At 36.9% G+C, this 24,214-nt stretch overlaps 2 protein-coding genes and 1 long non-coding RNA gene across 4 annotated transcripts; 1 reads left to right on the top strand and 2 right to left on the bottom strand.

Moving 5' to 3' along the window:
• Positions 1 to 1,662: 1,662 nt before the first annotated feature.
• LOC127958909 (histone H2A.V) lies at positions 1,663 to 4,284 on the top strand. Its single transcript, XM_052557957.1, has 5 exons — positions 1,663 to 1,826; positions 3,257 to 3,334; positions 3,452 to 3,565; positions 3,640 to 3,769; positions 3,866 to 4,284. Exons 1-5 carry the CDS (start codon positions 1,824 to 1,826, stop codon positions 3,925 to 3,927), a joined length of 387 nt encoding a protein of 128 aa, XP_052413917.1. The 5' UTR covers positions 1,663 to 1,823; the 3' UTR covers positions 3,928 to 4,284.
• A 4,313-nt stretch (positions 4,285 to 8,597) lies between these two features.
• On the bottom strand, positions 8,598 to 23,190 carry LOC127958910 (uncharacterized). Its single transcript, XR_008154170.1, has 2 exons — positions 22,972 to 23,190; positions 8,598 to 10,293 (listed from the first exon to the last, which is right to left on the bottom strand). It is a non-coding gene; the product is annotated as an uncharacterized LOC127958910 (long non-coding RNA).
• On the bottom strand, positions 10,844 to 22,391 carry LOC127958904 (max dimerization protein 1-like). 2 transcript variants are annotated; one of them, XM_052557949.1, is made up of 6 exons: positions 21,400 to 22,391; positions 20,694 to 20,793; positions 16,053 to 16,082; positions 14,885 to 14,999; positions 13,814 to 13,964; positions 10,844 to 12,455 (listed from the first exon to the last, which is right to left on the bottom strand). In XM_052557949.1, exons 1-6 carry the CDS (start codon positions 21,464 to 21,466, stop codon positions 12,262 to 12,264), a joined length of 657 nt encoding a protein of 218 aa, XP_052413909.1. In that variant the 5' UTR covers positions 21,467 to 22,391; the 3' UTR covers positions 10,844 to 12,261. The 2 variants fall into 2 exon arrangements, with proteins under 2 accessions (XP_052413909.1, XP_052413910.1); XM_052557950.1 differs by having other exon boundaries at positions 10,844 to 12,452.
• Positions 23,191 to 24,214: the final 1,024 nt, after the last annotated feature.

The following is a 24,214-nucleotide window of genomic DNA, read 5'->3' as shown; positions in this document are numbered from 1 at the left end:
AGAAGGTGTAACTGTTGTGTTGTGTTTGTGGGAGAGAAAAAAAGGCTACAGGTTTGCAACTCTTAAAACATTTCACTCTGTGACTTCAAATTTACTGATACACATATGTGGCTTTTCTCTACAACTACAAATCGCACTGCCACAGGTGCTCAGTTAATTTGAATCAAAAATACCTTCATAGTTTTTGGGTGTCTTGGTCCCTCTGGAACCCGTGGAACCCGCTTCCTCCTCCGCCGCGCTCGCTCCCGCTGTCCAAATCCGCCATCTTCACCTCAGGTACTTTTTTTTCCCACCCGCGCTTCGTCATATCCCTCCTTGTGACCAGTGAGCGTCCTATGGGCCGTAGCTCTGGAACGTCTCCGCCTTAGGAACATCTTGTGATTGGGCGATTGGCGTGTCAGTCATGTATTCGCTTCTCCCATTGGCCCGTTTGTCTGTCTGCCTATTATTTTGACATTACAGTTAAAGAGTATAGAAGGGATTCTATACTCTTTGGTACAGTGGAGTCGATAACGTACTATCACAAGCACTTTAGCTAGCTATTTACTATCACAAGCACAGTCTTTCCAGCAGCACACAGTTTTTTTTTTTTTTTTTTTACCGCTTTATAGCCATTAACTTCTGTGACCCTGAAACACAAAACCATTGAGAGTTCATCTGAGAGGCTTGAATTTAAAATTAAATTAAATTCATGCATTTAGCAGACGCTTTTATCCAAAGCGACTTACAGTGCATTCAGGCTATAAATTTTTACCTATCATGTGTTCACTAAACACACAACACACACACAATATTTAGTAGATTCTAGGACTTATGTAGCTGGAATTTCATTTATTTATCTATTTTACAAATTCTTCCCTCATGAGTAATTTTTACCCGACCATGGTATAGAATTTGAAAAAAAAAAAAAAAACCTGAATTTTTTATTTTATTTTATTTTGTCACATATGAACATGGATCAAACCCCCCCCCCCCCCCAACACACACACATACAATTATTTTTTTTATATATATTTTTTTGTGGATCGGATGACTTTATGTGGGTGTAAAAACAGTAAGAAATCCTTACCTTTTGGCTTACCAATTTGACCTGCCATAGGAATGCATGCAATGTCGAAAAAAAACATTTTATTACATTTAGTTTCAAAATAAATACAAAAAAAGACAGTTATTTGTTATTTACTGTGTGTTTTGTTTTTTATTTCATGATTTAGTTTTTTTTTTTTTGCATTATATGTTTTAATGAAAATATACAATCGCGTTTATGTTTTCTCAGAGTGTGTCCTTTATGCCTACATAAAAAAACTTTTCGATCCTCTTAGTGTAAATAAATGTGTATTAATCAATGACTTCACCAAGCTGTATAAACGAAAATGTTAAAACTCCCTCGTTTTAATATTTTAACATGAAATAATAATTTAAAGTAATTTAAACAATTTTTATTGAGTGAAAATGTTTTATCACCTGATTTCGCCTCGAAAAGGGTTTGATTAGAATTTGTATTTATTTTTTTCTTAAGTAATTATATATAGTAAATATTTGTCAGGTCATTTGTGACTTTTAAACAGAGGTGAATGTTTTCGTTAAATTTGACTCAAGCCACGCCTCTGTGTTATCATTCTTCGATGGGGGATGGTAGAAGCACATCCCTGCTGAAATCTCATTGGCCTTCCTGAAATTCGAATCAACATCGCTTGTTCTGATTGGCTGGTTCCAGCGTCGGTTCGCCTAAAGCGTTCTCTGTTGAACGGGTTTATTGTTCCTCGAGTCAAAGATTTCACACAGACCTCCCCGGATCCCATTCAAAGTGATAATTTGCAGAAATGGTATGTAGTTCTTCAGTATTAAATCGTAAATTTGTTTTATATAACTGTAAATGCCTTTTGTTTTCTTTTTCCGCGTTTTTGTCGTCTTTCTAGAGATTCTCCGCTAGCTTCGTGCTAACGCTGCTTCGATTTCGCGCTGCTAGCTCGTGCTGCTAACAGCCTTTTTGTAATATATATTTACTTAATCTCGACGTCTATTGTTCTAATTTAAACGATTAGCCATCTACCGTGTTTATTACACTGGTTTTGTTGATATACGTCGCAGTTGTTGTGAGATATCTTCGAGCAGGAAAGCTAAGCTAAGCTCTGTCCGTCAGCGGATCAGTTCAGATCCACTTTATTCTCTCCACAGTTCTTCAGAAACACCGACTCACGAGAACCGCGCTGTGTTTGTGTAGTCTGTGCAGGTTAATGTCAGAAACGGATGAAGTATGTCGTTAGTCTCGCGTGGCAGTCATAAGAGCGGGAGATTCCCGCGTTAACCGACTCGTTACTTCATGTGGATCTGTTCCTGATGGATGTTTTTAATCATTCTCTCTCTTCCAAGAGAAGTGGAGGAGTTTCTAAACTGTCATTTTGCATTATTGACACCCTGTTTTCATAATTAATGCTGTTCAGTTGCTTTGACGCAATCTGTTTTCTATAAAGGGCTAACGTTATATAAATAAAGGTGACTTGACTTAAATATACCTGTAATTAACACGTAAAACCGTAATCGTAAAAGTTTGCTGTAAATATACTGTATAAATGATGTAATGGTTTGCAATATTACATTTCGCGAAATCATAAGATATTACTTTTTTTTTTTTTTACTTAATGAAACGCCATATCGTCACCTTGGAATTATAAGGTTCTATCTGACATTTTTGTAAAAATTGAGTTATTCCCATATTGTTATTCTGTGACAACTTATTTACTTTTTTTTTTTTTTTTGTGTTCTATACATTATGGAATTTTTATTTAATAATAAGGTTCTATCTACACAGTCAAATGGAATGCAAAAACTTTGATGCTCAATATCTCGGAATGCAGATAGAACCTTATAATTCCAAGGGGACGATGTGTTGTAATTGTATCAAAATTAAATGTATGTACTAAATTAAAATGCATTTAATAAAGTTACATTCTACGATTATAGATAATTATGTAATTTTTATGTTGTTACTTATGGAAAGTCACATTCTAGAATTTTTTTTTTTTTTTTTTGCAGTTGGAAATAACTAAGATTTTTGTAATACTGAATCTTTATATTGCTGCATTTTCTACTTTAAATTTTAAAGATTGAATTTATTTTTTAATCTTTCATGCATTAATATAATTCAGCATACTTTAAATGTATGCTGATGCAAATACAAATGAGCATAAGTGTCTGCTCCTAATATGCTTGGTGCACTGAAGTGTGTGTGTTTGCATTTGATCGGTGTTTGTAGGCAGGAGGAAAGGCAGGTAAAGACAGTGGCAAGGCCAAGGCAAAAGCAGTGTCTCGCTCACAAAGGGCCGGACTTCAGGTGAGCGTCTGTTTTCATGATTGTTTAAATGTCCTTCAGTCAGTTTTATTTTTTGTTGAAGTCCAATAATTGATGTCAGGTGCTGCTGTCTAAGGGAATGCATGTCTAAATCTGTAGTTCCCAGTGGGCCGTATCCACAGGCACTTGAAGACCCGCACTACAAGCCATGGTCGTGTGGGAGCGACCGCAGCCGTCTACAGCGCAGCCATCCTCGAGTATCTCACAGCTGAAGTAAGACTACACTAGTGTCCTGCACTAGTAAAATGCATTATATCTGGTGTCTGAGTAATTTTTGCTTTGACTAGGTTTTGGAGTTGGCAGGAAACGCTTCTAAAGATCTGAAGGTGAAGCGTATCACTCCTCGTCATCTACAGCTGGCCATCCGTGGAGACGAGGAGCTGGACTCCCTCATCAAGGCCACCATCGCTGGCGGAGGTGTGTTGGAGATTAGTGTCTTTGTGCTCGCTGTAAACACTGTTGTGTTGACGGATGTGGATGTGAAGCGCTTGTGTGTTTGTGGTCTTCTTGCAGGTGTGATTCCTCACATCCACAAGTCCCTGATCGGTAAGAAGGGCCAGCAGAAGACTGTGTAGTTCCCGCTGGGCTCGCTGTGGACATGGACTCAAGGACTCGCGTTTGGGATGTGACCAGATCGGCTTGTTCGTTCATTCATGCGTTCGTTTCTTTTTTTTTTTTAAGTTAATATTAATGTTGTACTAGCTAGCTAACCACAAGTGATTTGTTAGAGTTTTGCGTTAATGTTCTATCGCCAAAACTAGAATGGCAAATAAGCCCCGCCCCTTCAATCCAAATGTCAGGTGTTTTAGAGCGAGACGAACAGGAAGTGTCTGCTCTTTCCTGCGGTGAGTGCAGAATTGTTTGTTGAATTGGCCAGAGCTGTGAAGCTGTTTTATACAGAAAAATGGAATTAAAAACATTTTATATGAAAATGCTGTTGGTTCTTCTCTTGTGTCTGCCTCTGTCTTTCATGTTTGAGTGTTTGTGATCCAGAGCTGCGTTTCCCAAAAGCATTGTAACCCATTGAGATGATCCGTTTAGGCTTGTGATGCTTTAGGAAATGCAGCCCAGGATTGTGTTTGTGCAGTCAGTGTGATCTGTGTTTAGAGTAACTACTTTTATGGTGTATATGTAAAGTTAAGGTTGTTCAGTATGTGTTTAACAGGTGGTTTTAGTGGTAAATTTGATAATTATATTAAAAAGACAGATGCGCAGTAATGTGGAACGCGGTTTGGACCATACGTAATTTTATATATATAAATAAAAAGTTTAGGGGTAATGTCTTAAAGTGTGGCCGTTGGGTGGCGCTAAAGACCACATATACGATTCAAGTTGAGTTTTTTTTTTTTTTTTACCCCTAATATTTCACCTAAGCCGTGTTGAAGCAATAATAAAAGACATTTTGATGTCACTCGTGTGTGCACTTCACAGGCTTATGTTTCCAATCAGTTTATCCAATAAGTTTTGACTATACACTACTGTTCGTGTATGCACTAGTTTTAAGCATTTTTCACTATGAAATGCATTTAACAGTAAATTGATCCATTCTCCAAATTAATGTTTAAAGGTCTTTGTAGCACCACAAACAAAATCATTTATAAACATGCAAAAGCTGAGGTTTTAAATGTCCTAGACCGCTGTAGCAAGGTGTGTGTGTGTGTGTGCATGCGAGATTGAGCAGTATTAACCATAGACAGTAAAATAAGGTTTTAACCTGGGAGTTTGGGTTAGGGGCAGTGATGCGCGGGTTGATCCAGCGGTCACGAGTCATCCAAAAATATTTTTTATGATATTCAGGTCGCAGTCGGTCGGGGTTGTGTGAAATAAAGATGCCAATTAAACCTTTGTAATTTATATAGTACTAGACAATTTTTAAATGCATAGGCTTACACTTTATTGGCTGAATAACTGGCGCGAATAGAGGGGCCCACCTGTCCCGCTTTACGTTGTAACCTACAGCAAATTAACCCTTTGTCCCGCCTCACGCAAATTGAGCATCTGTCCTGCTTTTTCATTCGACCCTGCCTAATAAATACACGGATACTTCCATAGGCGTACTGTTAATTTATGTCCAATAGTTCAGAGGAGAGCCATAAAAGCGATGGGCTTGAGTCGTACGTCAATCAAACTGAGTTGAGTGGTGCACGAACCGCAACATGTCAACAATCTCAAATTAGAGAGCGCATGCGCTGTTCGCTCAGGTTAAGCAGCCGTGGCCACGAAAAAGAGAAGATGCACTTTTAGTGAATGGACCACTACATACTCTTGGTTAAGACCTGTAGATGGCAGAGCAGAGCAGTTTTTCTGTGGGACATGGAGGAGAACACGACGTGAAGCGGTGCATGCGAGTACCTCAAAAAAAGCACATCATCAAGAAAAATGCAAATCAATGGAATCGTTTTTGCAATAAACCAAATGACCCACAGGCTGACAAAGTTTGGGCAGCAGAAGTGACGAGCATTAATCATGCCGTACATCACACACATTCATATCGCTCTGACTGCAGGAACAAGCTAGCACCAGTAACTTTAACAGATTCTGAAATAGCTAAGAAAAAAGCTGTAGAAACTTTGGGTGATATTTTGGGTCAGACAGTGTCTTAATCTGTTTGTCGGTGGGTTTAAAGAGAAATATAGGAAATTTATTACAGAGAGCTTGAAATATCTAAACGATAATATTCAAACCAAAATAAATAGGCTACTATCTGAATATATAATCCATATGAAAGAAGCATTTCTCTCCGGTGTTCACGGCGAGTCCTCACAGTCAACTTCGTCTTAGCAGCGACAGAGAAAACACCAGTTTAAACAATTAAATGTCTCCTTGATAATTTAAACACATTCATAATCCTCCTTACTTTAACAGGTTCTTTGTGGCAAGCTTTATGTGTGCAGTCATAACGCTTATTATCCTGAAGGCTATAGCCTATTTAAGTAATTAAATTAATATAAAGGGGCGACGCATTTACTACTTGTAAAAAATGCGGGTCAGGAAGCGGGTCTGGTACAATATTTTCTTTTTCTTTTCTTTTTTCTTTTCACGCAGAAGACATTAAAGGTCCCGTTCTTCGTGATCCCATGTTTTAAACTTTATTTAGTGTGTAATGTTGTTGTTGGAGTATAAATAATATCTGTAAAATTCTAAAGCTCAAAGTTCAATGCCAAGCAAGATATTTGATTTAACAGAATTTGCCTACATCCAACGACCAGTTTGGACTACATCCCTCTAGTTCCTTCAGTAATGACGTGGTCTTGTTGTGCTCACATGGAGAACATGGAAGAGTTGCGTTTGTAGAGTGTGTTTGTCGCCATGTCGTCAAAACGCGGTTATTTTCATCTCAGAGTCCAATCACCTTTGTTTGACCACAAAAAGTAAGTGTATTTTATTATTTAAGTTGGTTTGTTTAACAGTTTCTGTAACTTATTACACAAAGGGCAATGCTGTATAGCTTTGTTAACTAGATGTTAGGGCTGTGCAAAAAAAACGAATGCGATTTTCACACGCATCTCATCAGTAAAGGCGTTCTGTGATTATAAATCTCCAGCACGAGCATTCAGATCAGGATTGCCAGGTTTTCAAAACAAATCCTGCCCACTTGCTTCTCAAAACTAGTCCAATCCATAGACCGTAAAAGAAATGGACACAGCGACCCCATTGGAACTCAATTGAGACAAATGAAGCCCAGTTTTAGCGTTTTTTAGCACTTCCGTTTCTGACGCGCAGACTCAAACGAAGCTTGACGACGTCCGCAACCTGTCTGACAGATGTAAATCTTCTAGTAGCTGTGCGTGCAAACTGCCATCGTTAATCTTGCAGAGACGGCGATCTTGAGCGGGGAGTTCTTTGTCGTGAGTGAGCAGGAGTAAGTATTCTGATTAATTATTTTGTATAGTATTTAAAAATGTAACGCCAGTACGCCATATTAAGTTAATTGCCTGCGAGTTTCTCCTCCTGTCTGTACGGTAATGCGACAGAGAGACGAGTGGTTATGACGCAATCGTTAGCCTATTTTTTACAAAAATTGTTTCTACGGGGCCATAATGTAACATAGAAGGTAATGGAGCCCTTATACATTGTCGTGTATCTTTAGAAATAAATAATGGACAAACGGAGTCTTTAAACGCCTCAGATGTAAAGTTATTCGCTGTCAAAGTGACGCCAAAATGAATGCGAGTCAATGGGAATGCTAACACAAGTGAAGTTCTGCTTTCACAACACAGGAACCGTTGTCAGAACCAATCAGAACTCTTCACGTTTTTCTGAAGGAGGGGTTTATAGAACAAGGAAGTCATCAGCCCGTTTTTATGACAGTGAAAACAGTGGTATACAGAAAGGTGAATTGTGTGAAAAATACTGTTTTTTTTACACACGAAACATAAACACATGTTATATTGCACATTGTAAACACAATCAAAGCTTAAGAAATGCACGAAAAATTGGACCTATAATTGTTAAGGCCTTCATTGCTCAGATAACAAAAGTCAAGGGGATTTTTTGAGAAGGTAAGTCTGACCAGTTATACAGCAACGAGTCTGAAGATCTGAGCTGAATTTGGTGAAATCTTAAAAGTCTCTGTCAATTACTCTCATAATAAATAATAATAATGTTCAAATGTATGTTGGCTTTCTCAAGCCCAACAAAGAAGACTAAGAAGAGAAACATCATTCAATTTGGTATGTAATAAAACTAATATTACTAATTTATTTCATAAATTTAACTACATTAACTTTCACAAATATTTATTAATGTCACACACACCTACCTAGTGCCTGTAGACTTTAAAGACAAGAGTAATAAATATTAGACATATTATCATGGAACTGTTCAGTCTATTAATGATTTTAATTTCCACTTCACTTTTATCCAAGGAGACAGAATTATTTGCACTGTATTTACAGTGGGACAATATTCATAAAATACTATAAACTAGAAATATTTTAAAGGGGTCACTTGCAGGTCACAGCAGCACGAATTATGTGCCCAGCCACATCTGCTTCAGATATGATTCTAATTAACAGTGAGCAGTGGTTTCAGACATTACTACTATAAGACTCTTATTCTGCCTGAAAGAGTGAAAAGACAGAGCTGAAGGTGGAGCGATCCGACCAATCAGATGATAGCAGTGTTTCAGCTCCGCCCACAAGTGCGAATGAAATATTGAAGCCATAAACCTATTTGTAAACGACAAATGACAAAATGACTAATTTCCGTTTGTTAAACTAAATGGAATAAAGAATAAACTAGACCTTTTTGAATTTCTCTTTATTGAATTAATGTTCTCTCACTTGAAACCTCTTGAGTCTTTCGTTTTCAGCTTTTTTAATTGAAAACAGATTTGTAATGGACAGAAGATACCCTGATTACGGCAAATCCAGGAAACGTATTTCTGGACATGCATTACTTTAATTGAATATGAATATGTATTTTCAGACAGTGACAGAAACACACCCTCTACATTTTCTTTTTTTAATTTAATTTAATTTTAAGTTCATTTCTTATTTTCTTTTAACCACATATTTAGCAGTCAACATCAAAGTACCCCAATTCTTAAAAAGTAACAGCATAGACATGTCCATTTCTGATTGGATGTAAAAACAGACCTAAAACAGACATAAACCTGGCAGGATGAGTGTGTGTGTGTGTGTGTGTGTGTGTGTAACACCTGAGACAATCAGTGGAATGACTCTTCAGCAGACCAGCGTTCTCTAATATAGCTTCTATCATTTCTATACATTTTTATGTCTTAAGGCTTGAGTCGTTTGTACTGTGTGTACGGTACATAACCCATAATTCAGAAGTAGCACATCGACCCCCCCCCCCCGCGATGACATCATTGATTTCACATGTGTGTGAGCGACAGCACCGTACATTCGTGACGTTATGGATGTCCCGCAAGTAAAGAAAGGTGGAAGTGCTCAGACAGCAGAGGAGAGAGTCGTGAGAAACTTCCAAACACAATCTTGAGAAGGAAGTTCCCTTTTTTTTGTTTAAACACTTGTAACAAATAGAAACAAGACCGAAAAAAGCATATCAATACTAAAGGCATACAACCCCAAACCGCCTGCCCTCCCAAGAAGAAGAAGAAGAGCCCTTTCTCTCTGTCTGTGGACAGTGACATCACAAACATCTATATCTATATGTACAGTACACCCCCCCCCATCTAAAATACACCGTGCTCTAAAACAGCTACAACTCACACAACATCTATACTCATTTTTATTTATTCTACTTTTTTTTGGTTTTGTTTTAAATGTTCTATATTACCCAACAGCAGCATTCCATATGTTATTTGTTTTTGGTGCATCTAACGTTCCAAAGAATACATTTTCAGTACATTCAGACACAGATCCCTCACTAGGCTCCCTAAAGAAGCCACTTCACTCACTAGTGTACACTAAAATGCTTCTCCCGAATCCCATCAGGCACACTAATAAAAGCCTACTCTGGTGTTCCCGCTTTCCACAAATAATATTTTTTTAATGCAATTTATTTTACTTTTTATATCCTTTTTAAAATATTTTTGTGCAGGAAAAAATATAACAGATGTGTAAAATAGGCTATAGTGCAAATCAACTACACATCGAAACTAATGATAACTAATGCAATCACTACTTAAATATATTCTTATTTCTAGTCTGAAATACGATGTGATCAAATATACTTTATTCATATACGTAGATTTAGAGTTCAGATATCTCTCTTTTTCTGTGAACTATATTCATATCAAGACTACATTTGTTTGAAATATCTCAGTGCAAAGCATTGTTGCACACACTCTCTCTCTCTCTCTTACACACACACACACACACTCTCTCTCTCTCTCTCTCTCTCTCTCTCACACACACACATTTGTTTTTTTGTAAAGTGTGTTCATCCCATAGGTGTAATGGTTTTTATTCTGTAGAAACTGTATATTCTATGGCCCTTCACCAACCCTACACCTAACCCTAACCCTCACAGGAAACTTTGTGCATTTTTACTTTCTCAAAAAAACTCATTCTGTATGATTTATAAGTGTTTTGAAAAATGGGGACATGGGTTATGTCCTCATTAGTCACCCTCTCCTTGTAATACCTGTGTCATACCCATGACATTATACAGAGTTGTGTCCTGATATGACACAAACACACACACACACACACACACACACACACACACACAGCAGCAGCAGCAGCAGAGGTCTATAGCTCACACAGCAGGTAATTTGAGGTTCATGCTTTTGATACAAACCTCTGCTCTGCGTGGAATGTGCTTCTAGAAGCGAACAGTCGAGAGAAACCACCGACAAACATAATGCATCACACACACCAACAACACCACTGTCCTTAGAGAGAGAGAGAGAGAGAGAGAGAGAGTGACTGAAGAAGCTGCAGTCCCTTCAGAGAGACGGTTAGTGAAGGACATGACAGCAGATCTTAGACCTGTACAGTAGAAGAAGCCCTCAGTTATTACACGTGACGAGAGTAAAAAATACTCTCGTCATATACACTAAAGAAAGTGAAGTGACATTCAGCCAAGTATGGTGACCCATACTCAGAATTTGTGCTCTGCATTTAACCCATCCGAAATGCACACACACAGAGCAGTGAACACACACACACACACTGTGAGCACACACCCGGAGCAGTGGGCAGCCATTTATGCTGCGGCGCCCGGGGAGCAGTTGGGGGTTCGATGCCTTGCTCAAGGGCACCTAAGTCGTGGTATTGAAGGTGGAGAGAGAACTGTACATGCACTCCCCGCACCCACAATTCCGTCCGGCCCGAGACTAGAACTCACAACCCTTCGATTGGGAGTCCAACCCTCTAACCATTAGGCCACGACTTCCCACTAGCAGTCAAACCTTTCTGAACCGCAAGATTTTAAAGAATTCTGTTCACCAAGCCTGCAGTTATTTAATCCAAAGTACAGCAAAAGCAGTAAAACTGGAACATATTTTTACAATTTAAATCATCTGTTTTCTGTGTGAATCTGTGTTAAAGTGTAATGTATTTCTGTGATGCTCCGCTGTATTTTCAGCATCATTCCTCCAGTCTTCAGTGTCACATGATCTTCAGAAATCAGAATAATATGATGATTTACTGCTCGAGAAACATTTCTGATTATTATCAATGTTGAACACAGTTGGATAATCTTTCATGATTCTTTGATGAATGCATAGTCATACTTTGTAAAGAACAAAAATGTATAAAAATGACAAAATAAAAAAAGAAATTAAGGAGTGAAATTAATTATATAATTTTTTAGAATCTTTTCATTTAGCAAGGGTGCTTTAAAAGTGACTATAAAGACATTAATAATTTTACAAAATATTTATATTTCAGATAAATGCTGTTGAACTTTCTATTCATCAAAGAAATCTGAAAAAATTCCACTTTATAGAAAAATAATTGTTTTTGGAGCAGCAAATCAGAATATTAGAATGATATATTCTGAAGGATCATGTGACTAGAGAAATGCTAAACATTTAGCTTTGAAATCACAAAAATAAATTAGATTTTAAAACATATTCAAATAAAAATCAGTTATTTTAAATAGTGAAAATATTTAACATTTTTACTGCTGTATTTGGGATCAAATAAATGGCTAGGTGACTTCTTCAGAAACATTAAACGTCTCACTGTTGGAAGTCTTCTGACTGCTAGAGGAAGAGCACAACAGGTCATGTGACCCAGCGCAGCGTCCGGACGGTTCTGAGAGACATTCTTCATCTGGCTTTAAGGGTTTTTCTCCAGGACAGCATGATGGGAGCAAAGGCAAATGGCCTGGACGATCTGATTGGACGAAGGCAGTGAGGTCACTGAGGTCTGGTCAGTGGACACACATCCAACACTTTCCTCGAGCTTCCTCCTGGAGTATTAGAGCAGCTGTGTGGAGGTACATCTGGAGACGAGGGCAGATGTGTGCTCTTATAGACTGCAGGTCAGCGCAGGGCTCTTGTCCCGAGGGTCAGCGGGTCGCCGGACACTGGCACTGAAATAGCCTTCATCACTGCAGCTGCTGCGCAAACTTCCTCGCTCGTCCGAGTCGCTCACGCTGCTCATGCTCCACTCCAGGTCTCTCAGAAGATCGTCTGTTCCTTCCACGTCAACATCCACCTCTTCTGTGAAGCAAACACAGGGAGTAATATTCAGAAGCAATTTCTCTCTCTACTGTGATTAAATATTTACATTCACAGACATAATATGTTAGTATACTGTAAATCACTTGAAGAAAATGACATTTACATTACATTTAGTCATTTAGCAGATGCGTTTATCCAAATCAGGACAACAGAATCTATCAAAACCAACAAAAGAGTCAGCTTTGTGGATTATAAAGAGAGCGAGCTGCTTCATCTGTATTAACATCATCTACCAAACATTCCTTGACCATTTTTGTCTATTTTCACATACTATATGCACATGCTGCATTTGTTTTTTTTTATAATAAAAAATCTATTCACATGCACAGAAATTATAATTGCATGGAAACCACATGGTGCAAGCTGTAATTTTAAGAACTCGTGTTCACTTTTAAGGTTATAGCATTTTAATGTGCATTTTGAAGAGTGCTACGTTTAGTCATTCTGGCCCATTATCTCCATGGCAACATTCCAATTTAGGCGTTAAAGCATTTATCATGCTGCGGTCTGTTTGCATGCCATCTGTTCACAGGACAGGCCACAGAATATACAATACAAACTCCTCAAGACCATCATTCATCTCATTTCTGTCAAAAAGCATGTGATCATCAAACCTCCACTGTGTGTCTGCAAGAGAACTGGAATCTTGTGCAGTTCTGATTCTAGGTAGAAGCCTTTTAGAAGCAAAGGCTTCTGGGTATTTTTGAAGAGCTCTTAGAAGCCTCACAAATGGATCTTACACATTTGACCTTGTTGTATTCAAGTTAAATAATGCATGTATGGCAATGTGACATAAATGCACTAAAATGAGTCCTGAGAAGTGTTTTACATCCATGGCTCTAAGTAATGAAGTACACATGCTAAACCATGTGCTACCTGTTACTTTTTGACTCTATCTTATTGAGGCCATTGGAGGTGTACGTCGTACCTCTTTTTTTAAAAAGGAGATCTTTTTCTGTAGCTACTGTGAATTTTATCTCTGTCAATGCTGCATGTACATTGTGGGGTACCACAGGGTTCTGTTCTAGGCCCGGTTTTGTTTTCCTTCTATCTTTTTTCTTTAGCAAAGATCTTTCTTAAGCATCATATCTCTTGCCATTTTTATGCAGATGATATATAGCTTTATCTTCCAATGAAACTAGATGAAAATATATCTCCGCAGTCTCTGATTAATTGTTTGAGTGAAGTTAAAATTGGGATGGCGGATAATATTTTACAGCTTAATGATTCTAAAGGCCCGTTTTTGCATTTAATTATTCGTTAAGCACTTTTGTCGTTATTAAATGTGCTATATAAATCAATAAAACTAAACTAAACGTTATATAAGACTTGTGTACCTTGGTCGGAGTCAGATTTGTCTGAGGAGCCCATGCTGTCCATGCGTGTGCGCTCCACGCCGAGCTGCTCCAGGCGTCTGTGCAGGTGTCTCTGTTCTCTCTGTAGATGGTCTATAGTGTGCTGGGCCTTCCTCTCACTATCCTCCAGCCTCTGCAAGACACACATGGGTTCAACCCCTACATATTCTGATCAAATACATGCAATCTTGAGGATAAGAGACATCTTACCCACCATTCGAATAGCACTGTAGCGCTGGGCGATTTGTCACATTTCATTTATTAATTCTAATGTAATGTTTGGCCATGATTTTATTTTTTATAAGTCAAGGAATCACGATTTTGATATTTGATAAATATTACCAAGCGTTAGAATTAGATACTTTGACAATATGACAATGATAACAGTAATGAGAAAAGATGAAAAAACAGTTAAATGTGTCCATGTTTACATAGAATAAATAATGGAAAAGCAGCACAATCTGTGAAGAACTACTGTATGACTGATATTTAATGTTTGCATCATGATGACTGAAAGCTGCTGTTCATTGTTTTTACAGAACATTTATACTTAATAATTAATAATGATCTACTGACGAAAAAAGTCATTTTGAATTTGAATTACCTTGACTTTTGAGATTTTTATTAAGCATTTCATTTATGAACATATGTTCAAGTTTGTACAAGATGTAGTTGTAGTTCATGCATCTTTTCTGTGTTTTGTTAAACATTTATATCCTGTTAACAATTTCATGTGTGGTGCACGTGGAACAGAATATTTTTAACTAAAGGGTTAATAAAGAAAAAGGTGAATCATGTTGTAGTTACATTTTCTAGTTAAAAAAATATTGAAAAAATCAAGTATCTGTCAAAGTACAGATCAAGACATCGCCCAGCCCTAACTGTACGCATCAGGTTTAAAAAAAAAAGTAAACTAATTATACAACACCACTTAACTGTGGTAAAATCACCGTAACCGGCTCTTGTGACTTGCTGCTTTAACATCGGATCACTGCGTGAATTCTTGTGAGAATCTGAGAACACTATCACCTCCAGTGGGACGCTGGCACATACCTTGATGTGTTCTCTAGCCCTCGTGAGGAGGCGGAGGGTTGTGTGCCGGTTTGAGTCTGGTCCTAAGGGCACGAGGGATTTTAAGCGCTCCAAACACAGCCGTAAATGTGCCCTCCTGGATGGGACAGACGACAAGAAAATGAGTCAGAAAACACTTCCAGTAAACAGCAGCAGCAACATGAATCATAAAAAAGAGAAGAATGCAATTATGATCTGTGAAGTTAACACATTTCTGTTCGTTCATCATACAAAGGCGTAGTAAGAATATAGTGCATGAGTCACTCTGAGTAGTTCTTTTATATTTTTACGATGCTTGTGTGTCATTCAGGAAGCTTTAGAGCTCTTTAGAATCGCACGGGGGATAAAACAAACACAAACTACAGAAAAAGCTTGTTAGAAAAAAAATATATTTATTTTACTTCAGGAAAAAATATAATTCCAGTAAGTTCAGATCAAACCTAAAATTATGTTGACTTTGGTGATATTTGATGATAAAAAAATATAAAAAATTTGTTGGTGTGTGTGTGTGTGTGTGTGTGTGTGTGTGTGTGTGTGTGTGTGTGTGTGTGTGTGTGTGTGTGTGTAGTCGTTTGCTGCACTGTGTGTGACACGTGGCCTATAACTGAACAAACATCGTACAGGAAATTCTAAATAACAGACTTCCTGTTGGTTTTTGGATATTGTACCAAGAGACTTTTTTGTAGGTAATAGTGTCTTACGTATGTGTACCAATGTTCATACATGTACATAAAACGTAGCTTGGTATATTAATATATATAGAGCCAAAACCACATGAATCATTACTACACAGCTGTGCTGGTCTCATATCAGACGTGCAGCCCATTTATTCAAATCTGCATCACAAATGCTCTCCCACTCGAGTCGCTTTATAAATATCAGCCCTGGACTCTCATTTGAAACAACAGCAGAGACACAAGGAGACGTGCTTTCCTTCTTCACCTGGATATATTTCTAAACAGCAGATGAAAGCAGCTCTGAATGCATTGTTAGGAGTTACTCATCTCTGAGCATTATCCTCCAAAATAACTCAGACGAGGCATTTGGTCACATTCCCTGCTCATGTAGTTTTTAATTACCGAAGTTTAATCTGAATCTAATTCGGTAAGGATATAATGAGGTATAATCCACAAGGGTTACATGCACATACCTGTTCTTCTCCATCTCGTTGTGTGTAGACCTGCAGAGACAGAGACAGAGATGTTGGGGAACACTGTGCTTATTCTTTTTTTATTCACACTAACATTTATGCATTTGGCAGACGCTTTTATCCAAAGCAGGTTTATGAATGAGTTTCTGCATTCCTTGCACATTGACCCCATGATCTTGGTGTTGTGTTCTCAATGCTTTCCTGTTAACGTTAGAGGAATAGTTCACCCAAAAATAAAACAATATGATACTCATCCACCCTCATGTCGTTCCAAACCTGCATGCAATTATTTATGAAACACAAAACAAGATATTTTGAAGAACGAGTTTTGGATCCCGATAGCTATGTTTCCATCCACATTTTGTTATGCACATTTTGGGATTATTGCACAAAAAAATGGAAACGCCAAGATGTGAAATTTAAAAAATGCACATAATAACTTATGGCTCAGGCTCTGAAAATAAATAACATGAGCGTGTTTTGTCTGCGCGCTCTGAAGCTCGTAATTTATTGTATACAAAAATGATTATATATTGTGCCTTCTCCTACTGTAGCAAATAAAATAAAAAATTCTTACTGGATGAAACATATGCATGTATATGTTTCAGAAACATATAAGAAATATATAAGAAATATAAGAAATCTCCTACTGTAAATATATCGAAACTTCATTTTTGATTAGTAATATGCATCGCTAAAAACTTCATTTGAACAACTTTAAAGATGATTTTCTCAATATTTAGATATTTTTGCTCCCTCAGATTCCAGATTTTCTAATATTGTCCTCCTCACAAACCAGATATCAATGGAGAGATAAAAAATGGACCCTTATGAATGGTTTTGTGCTTCAGAGTCACATATTACACTAATATAAAGTAGTTTTGGGGACTCCTGAACTTCAACATCACCTTCTTGTTCTGAAAGGCACACAGAGACTGTCCTGTGCTCACTGCTGATCTGACTGTTCAGTACAAAGGTGAACTGCTGTGTGTGTGTGTGTGTGTGTGTGTGTGTGTGTGTGTGAAAGAGACGCCAAGCAGAGGAAAGCAGAATAAAACTAAATCTTGCTTTCACTGCCTTTAATATATATATATATATATATATATATATATATATATATATATATATATATATATATATATATATATATATATATATATATATATATTAAATTATATCTTTAGCCTACAAAAAAAAATCGTATGCATTGCAATCTTTTAATTTTTAATATGTGGCATGTTTGTGTGCTGCTGTGCGTCCCTGTGTTTAATAAGCAGTGTGCGTTGTGGACCTGCTATACTAACACGCTCTTTGTTAAATAACAAAGAAAAAACATTGTGCCAGACTTTAGACTATGTTTGAGTTGTTCTATGGCGCAGTCTATTTTCAGCTCCTTAAAATAACAATGCACCAGAAATGCGCCTGAACACACCTCTTTTTCAGACCAGCACGCCCATGGGCGCAAAAATGAGTGCAAATGCATTTGCTAATTAAACGACATGGTACTGGACGGGAAAACGCCGGGTGTATTATTGGGCCCATACAGATCACTTTTAAATGCTGCACTGTTGGGAAATAACTAGTTACATGTAACAGAATTATTAGAAATTAAGGAAACACTTTGTTTTAAGTAGTGCTGTCAAATGATTAATCACGATTAATTGCATCCAAAATAAAAGTTTTGTTTACATTATATATGTGTGTACTTTGTATATTTATTATGTATATATAAATACACACACATGCATGCATATTTGTTTATTTATTCACTTTTTAACTCATGCATGTATATATTTTGAAAATATATAGTCCATATTTATATTTCACATAAATAAATAAATGAATAAACAAATAATTATATATAAACACATACATGTATATTATAAACAAAAACTTTTATTTTGGGTGTGATTAATCGCGATTAATTATTTGACAGCACAAATTTTTTAATCTTAATTTTAAAAATGAATCCTTGTTGCATGTTACATGCATTTACTATTGTAAGTGCATGTAACATGCAACAAGGATTCATTTTTAATACTAATCTGTCTATACTAAAATAGATTATGCATAATTACATGCAAGTAACCCTAAACCAAACCCTAATCTTTACCATAATTATACAGTAAGTACATTAATATTACTCACTACTTAAATGTTTAATTACACTGTAGCAAGGACACCTTAAAGTAAAGTGTAACCCAGATTGTAACTGTAATCTGTTACAGCTACAGTGACAAAATATGTAAATTAGTTATTTATGAAAATGTTAATGATTAAAGATTTCAAAGGATCAATAAATTGCAATTAAAGTTGTTCAAATGAAGTTCTTGGCAATGCATATTACTAATCAAAAATTAAGTTTTAGGTAGAAAATTCCCAAAATATCTTCATGGAACATGATCTTTACTTAACATCCTAATGATTTTTGGCATATAAGAGAAATGTATAATTGTGACCCATACACTGTATTGTTGTCTATTTCTACAAATATACGTCTGTGCTACCGATGACTGCTTCTGTGCTGCAGGGTCATATATGAGCTCACTTGACATGAGGATAAACATGGAAACAACATGTTTGTGTTGTCAAAGCTGCACAACTCAAAGCTCGAGCGAATGAACCACTTTCCGTTCTCCAAGTAGTGTGAGAGCATCTAATCAGTCAGCTGGAGAGATGCGGGGAGATTATGCAGTGCAGAAATGCAAAAACGTTTCATGCATGATGCATTAACACAAGCGCTGAATGTAGGTTACTTGCATATCCTTAGGCTGTGTGATTCTCATGTATTTGGTGCAAGATAATAAGCCAATTACAGTCCACCAACTGCTATTCTTAGTAGTGTAAACATGCAATATGCAAATAAAATATCACAGATGGTGCAAGATTTACCAAAGTCTTATCTCCAAATGACTACAGCCCCATTGACTCCCTCTGCCAATGCATTGGTGAAATTAATAGTTGGATGTGCAAGAACTATCTTCAGTTAAACAAGGAAAAACCTGAAGTCAAAGCACTCAATGGCATAGGACCTAAAAACACAGCAGATATGATCACTGATTATAAACTATTAGGATCGAGTGAAATATTCGAATTATTTTGAGTGAAAAGTTTTGATATCATTAAATCCCTACTTGTTTTCTGTCTAGAGACCAGTGTGACATTACGAAGACACCTCTCACAGTTTCTTTACCTGCTAAACCAACATTTAAACAACACTGAACAGCGCATACAGCTGTGTATAAATAGCTACAAGCCTTCATATCCAGTTACAAGCCCCACAAACATCCAGACACAGATTAGAGTTGGGCAGTGTTTTCAGCACGCTGTGGCTCACAATAACTAGATTTCTGTCCAGGGTTATATTCCTAAAATGGTTGGTCTGCATGATTCAGAAGCAGCAGCTTTGATGACCCTCTGTTCTGTGTTTAAAAGTGTCTTTATGGCTGTGAATCAGCATCATATGCAGAGTATGACAGCGAGGTTAGCTACACGATCTCATCAAACCACAACCCTGCTTTAGTGAGGTTGAACTGATCGTGATTTTATATCCATAGGTTTTGAATAACTTTTTGGGGAATAAAATATCACAATTTGGTTGAAATACTGTTACACTGTCATTCAGTGTGATACAATATTTTTGTAAAAATTTAAAAAAACATGTTTATTCTGACGTATTCATATTAAAATGAATAAAAGAATAAGGGAGCATATTAATTTTACTGTGTTTTAAATGAGTCATACATTATTAATGGCCAGTGTGCGAAACCTAGGATAGTGGCAAATTTTACAAATGTAAAATTATTTAGTATTTGGGGTGGAAGTAATTAGTCATTTAATATGTCATAAATAGATATTTGCTGTAAATATATGGGTGATAAGATAGTTACACTGAATGACATTTTAGTGGGTGTCTTCTGTAAATCAGGGAAACATTTATGATATGTATTTTTTGCTCGGAAAAAATAAAATTGCAATTAAATTAAACAGAAAACCTTTTGTTAAAAAAAAAAAATATTGCGATTAATCATTTGACAACACTAATATTCTGTATATGCTTCTGTTAAAAACAATTGACCTGCATTATTTCAACATTTAAAATCATCTTTATTTGTACGATTTTTGAGAGGAAAACCTGACAAACCAACAATGGATAGATTTTATAAGTTATGTTTCGTTTGGGGATCGAATACTTATTGCACTCACTGAAATTAATTTAAAGAATGTTTGGGTTTGGATTTAATCTATTAAATCAGTAAAACCTACCAAAGAAATTACACACCCTTTGTTTTTTTGCAAGTGGGCAAACTTACAAAATTAGCAGGGGATCAAATAAATATTTTTACACACTGTAAATATAGCAACATTTTTGATTAGTAATATACATTGCTAAGAACTTCATTTGGACAACTTTAAAGATGATTTTCTCAATATTGTCTTCCTAACAAACTAGACATCACTGGAGAGATGATTTATTCAGATGAGTTGGTTGGTTGTAGTTTTCATGGCAAGTCATGAGTTAAAATACTACAAAAATAGCCTGTTTTTAAAATCTGCTTTGGATAAAAAGTCTAACTCTCTAGTCTAACGCGAAATTTCATCGCAAGAGTTTCCGTTATCGCAGAAACTAGATGGAAGTACCTGCTGCTGCAGTTTTTCTTGTTTTGGGTTTTTCTCTTCAAGCCATCTCTGTCTTTGCTGCTGGTGAAGGGTAACATGGAGGCATAGCCGTGCTCCGCTTCTGCAAATACAAACAGAGACATTCAGAAGCTCATCAGACCACAAATCACACCTTTTTTTTTTTTTTTTTTTTTATTAGAACCTGGGACGCTGTACATTACAATTAACCTATTTCTAAACAAATGTCTTGCTTTTGGTCCAATGATGTCATCTGAACTGGAGTAAACCCAAAGTCCAGCCAAACCACAACACATAGACAGGAGGGGGATGCACCAGGAATCCCTGCACTGTGAACCAACAGCAATGCAATGCTGGAAAAATGCATTGCAATTCCACATTTGAACGCAAACCACCATCAGGCTAAATAATAATAAAATGTCATATGCACTTGTTTTTTCTCCCTAGAGGGGGCTGTGGACACATTAGTGATCCCGATGTGTGTTGGCCAGACAGCTGAAGTGGACACTTGTTCTGCATGTCTTTATGATCTTCCCCAAATATCACAACAACAGAAAACACCGTGTGCATATCATGCATTCGCCTCTAAATAAACAGTGCGAAGACCAAATGTGTTGCATTATAGCAGACAGGAACCCTGGCAACAGTGTCAGGATTCATTTGCATGCTAAATATAATTTCAAATCGCCTATTAATATATGTTGTTTACCTCTTTCTCTTCGCTCGAGATATTCTGCTGCTTCGATCAACATCTGCAGTTTCTCAATAGCCGTCATTTTAAGCAATAAACAGCGATTTAAAAACGACAATCCGGGTCAGAAACAAACAGCAGCCTCTCGTTCCTTCAAGCTTCTTCCTGATCCAGAAAAACTGAAGAATTTTGTATGGAGATGTTTAGGTGTTGAGAAAATCAGAAATGTGTACAAAAAACAATCTAAACACGCTGGTTTTGATCAAATCGAATAAGAAATGTTCCTCAGCTGCCAAGAAGTAACTAGTTAACTAGTCCTGTTCATGTTAAACGAGATTTCGGACTTTATCACGACACGAGCATCAGAACCCCTCCAGGTGGACACAATCTGGCAACCCTTCACTGACAGCATGTACAGTAAGGAAGGTCTGAAGACTTTTATAGAAGAGATAATAGCTCTCAGCTTTAGTTCTGCTCTTGGTGAGGTTTAGGCTCTGATGCTGACAGCAAACACTGTTAACTACTAGAAAAATAGACAAAAATACTTGACTGATAGCTCAGTCAGATCGATGTGGGCACGGGTTGCCAGATTGTCACGCAGAAAAGTGTTTTTAAGCAGCTGGTGATACTATTTTTGTTAATTATTTGAGCTTTGGTGCTGGTTGCTGGCTGGAAAACAAACAGCTTTCATCCAAAATTCCTTATTGTTTCATAAAAAACGTCAATTTTGATATGCCCGTCCAGCGAGGTTGTAGGCTATAGTGCAGTGTAATAAAAAGGGGAGAAAAAATCCCCAAGAATCCCCAAGATCTTGAATCTTGAAAAGTCCAAACAATCGCTGGTTTCAATGTTTCAAGCTTGACAGACGATCTGGCTGCTTATTAAACACATATGTAAGTTGTGGACAACTGAGGAAAAATAAGTCAAAAACGCTGAGAAAAACGCGCAGCTAGAGAAACATAACCTCGTTGAACCAGAGAGAAGAGATGTGTATTCACAAGCTGCTGTCATGTTACTGTACGCCTGTCAGGGGCTTGGGAGAACCTGCGATCCTATTGGATAGACGATACAGAAAGCTGGCTTCTCATTGGATGTTCACTGTCAGGCCGTGTCTAGATTCAGCAAGATTATAGTGCAACTAAGTAGCACTGTAGCGCCATTGTGGAGCGAGTGTAGCACCTGTGATACTCTTCTGGCATTTCCTCCTGAGCCAAAATGGATTATTATGCAAATCGTGTGTTGTTGTTATGCTGTGATTGGCTGGACTGCCGCAGCGCTGTCGCCTGTGATTGGCCGCCTTCCCGGAACTCAACACACGAAAATGTTGATGGTTAAGATTAAACATGATTTGTAGTACATTTTAAAAAGATAAGACTGAAATTATTGTCAAATTCTCCACTTTTATTGTACTTTTTTTCTAGATACTTTAGACAAACTAAACACTATTTAAAAACACGTGACTTATTTCTAAAATACTGAAAGAAATGGACTGAATACTGTAAAGTAAATAATCATTTACTGTATATGGACTGTATGTGTATACATACACACACACACACACAACAAACTGTATATTCTATGGCCCTACACCTAACCCTAACCCTCACAGGAAACTTTGTGCATTTTTACTTTCTCAAAAAAACTCATTCTGTATGATTTATAAGTGTTTTGAAAAATGGGGACATGGGTTATGTCCTCATAAGTCACCCTCTCCTTGTAATACCTGTGTCATACCCATGACATTATACAGAGTTGTGTCCTGATATGATACAAAAACATGCCCACAAACACACACACACACACACACACACACACACACATGCCCACAAACACACACACACACACACACGCACACACACACACACACACACACACACACTCACACTCACACACATATATATTTACATATGTTAAATAGCAGAATGTATAACATGTTTTTTTTGCTCTCACATTTCTTTCTGATGTAAAAATGTTTTCTTACAAAATGCTTTAAAAAAGTAAAAAAAGTCTTTTAAATAAATAAAAGATGTGACAGCTGAATGATTCTAAAACTGCACAACAACACACTTAATGACAAATTAACATTCAGCAAGAGTTAAGGCGTTCAAAAAAAAACAATCCACAACGTCAAATCTGCTAAAATGCACAGCCACTGACTGAAAAACAAAACAGATGGAAAAACTGCTGAAACACATATTTGAAATAAATTACGGTAAGAAAAGGAAATATAGGTTTTTATCACAAACGTGCTTCCTGTCGACTCAGCAAGGAGTGAAATCCAAAGGTGTGTTAAACCACCTTCCTGTTCATGTACTGCCTGCAAGAGAAAGATGATTACATCATTGATCTCCTTCCTGCACCAAAACATTACATCACAGTCCACCGATGAGCCGTGCTGCACCTGCAGAGATGATGGGTCCAATACAGACCTGCTGCAGAGATACTAACCTCCCAAGGTACATTTCTCATAATGTATGCTGTTTGTACATATAAAAAAGGGACTAAAAAAATGTATTCGATATAAAGTGGAAAATTGCAAACTATAGAACTAATATTAATTCAAAGATCTGGAGTTTTTACATTAGAAAACAAACAGGGAAGTATATTACAGCACAATAATATTTAAGATTTAATCTTCAACTTTAATTAGCAGGAATATCTTTCACACACACTGGTTATGTCTGGTTGTGCCATCTTGTGGTTATTTAGAGCATCAGCTTTGCCAAACAAAAGCTGCAAACAGTTTGACAATAATCAATGCTACTATTAGTCATGTTTATAGATATATACATATAATAACATACATTATTGCAAAAAAACAAAGTACATTTAC

The sequence above is a fragment of the Carassius gibelio genome, chromosome B5, assembly GCF_023724105.1.
Source record: "Carassius gibelio isolate Cgi1373 ecotype wild population from Czech Republic chromosome B5, carGib1.2-hapl.c, whole genome shotgun sequence".
Lineage (NCBI taxonomy): Eukaryota > Metazoa > Chordata > Actinopteri > Cypriniformes > Cyprinidae > Carassius > Carassius gibelio.
Note: the sequence above shows the minus strand (reverse complement) of the source record. Positions and strands in the feature narration are given on the sequence as shown.

Coding starts and splice junctions, on each gene's coding strand:
- LOC127958904 (XM_052557949.1), bottom strand. CDS start 21,466: ATGACGGCTATTGAGAAACTGCAGATGTTGATCGAAGCAGCAGAATAT. Junction 16,083..20,693: donor AAGAAAAACTGCAGCAGCAG/GTACTTCCATCT, acceptor CTGTCTCTGCAG/GTCTACACACAACGAGATGG. Junction 12,456..13,813: donor CAAATCTGACTCCGACCAAG/GTACACAAGTCT, acceptor TTTGCTTCACAG/AAGAGGTGGATGTTGACGTG.
- LOC127958909 (XM_052557957.1), top strand. Junction 3,335..3,451: donor CACAAAGGGCCGGACTTCAG/GTGAGCGTCTGT, acceptor CTAAATCTGTAG/TTCCCAGTGGGCCGTATCCA. Junction 3,566..3,639: donor TCGAGTATCTCACAGCTGAA/GTAAGACTACAC, acceptor TGCTTTGACTAG/GTTTTGGAGTTGGCAGGAAA.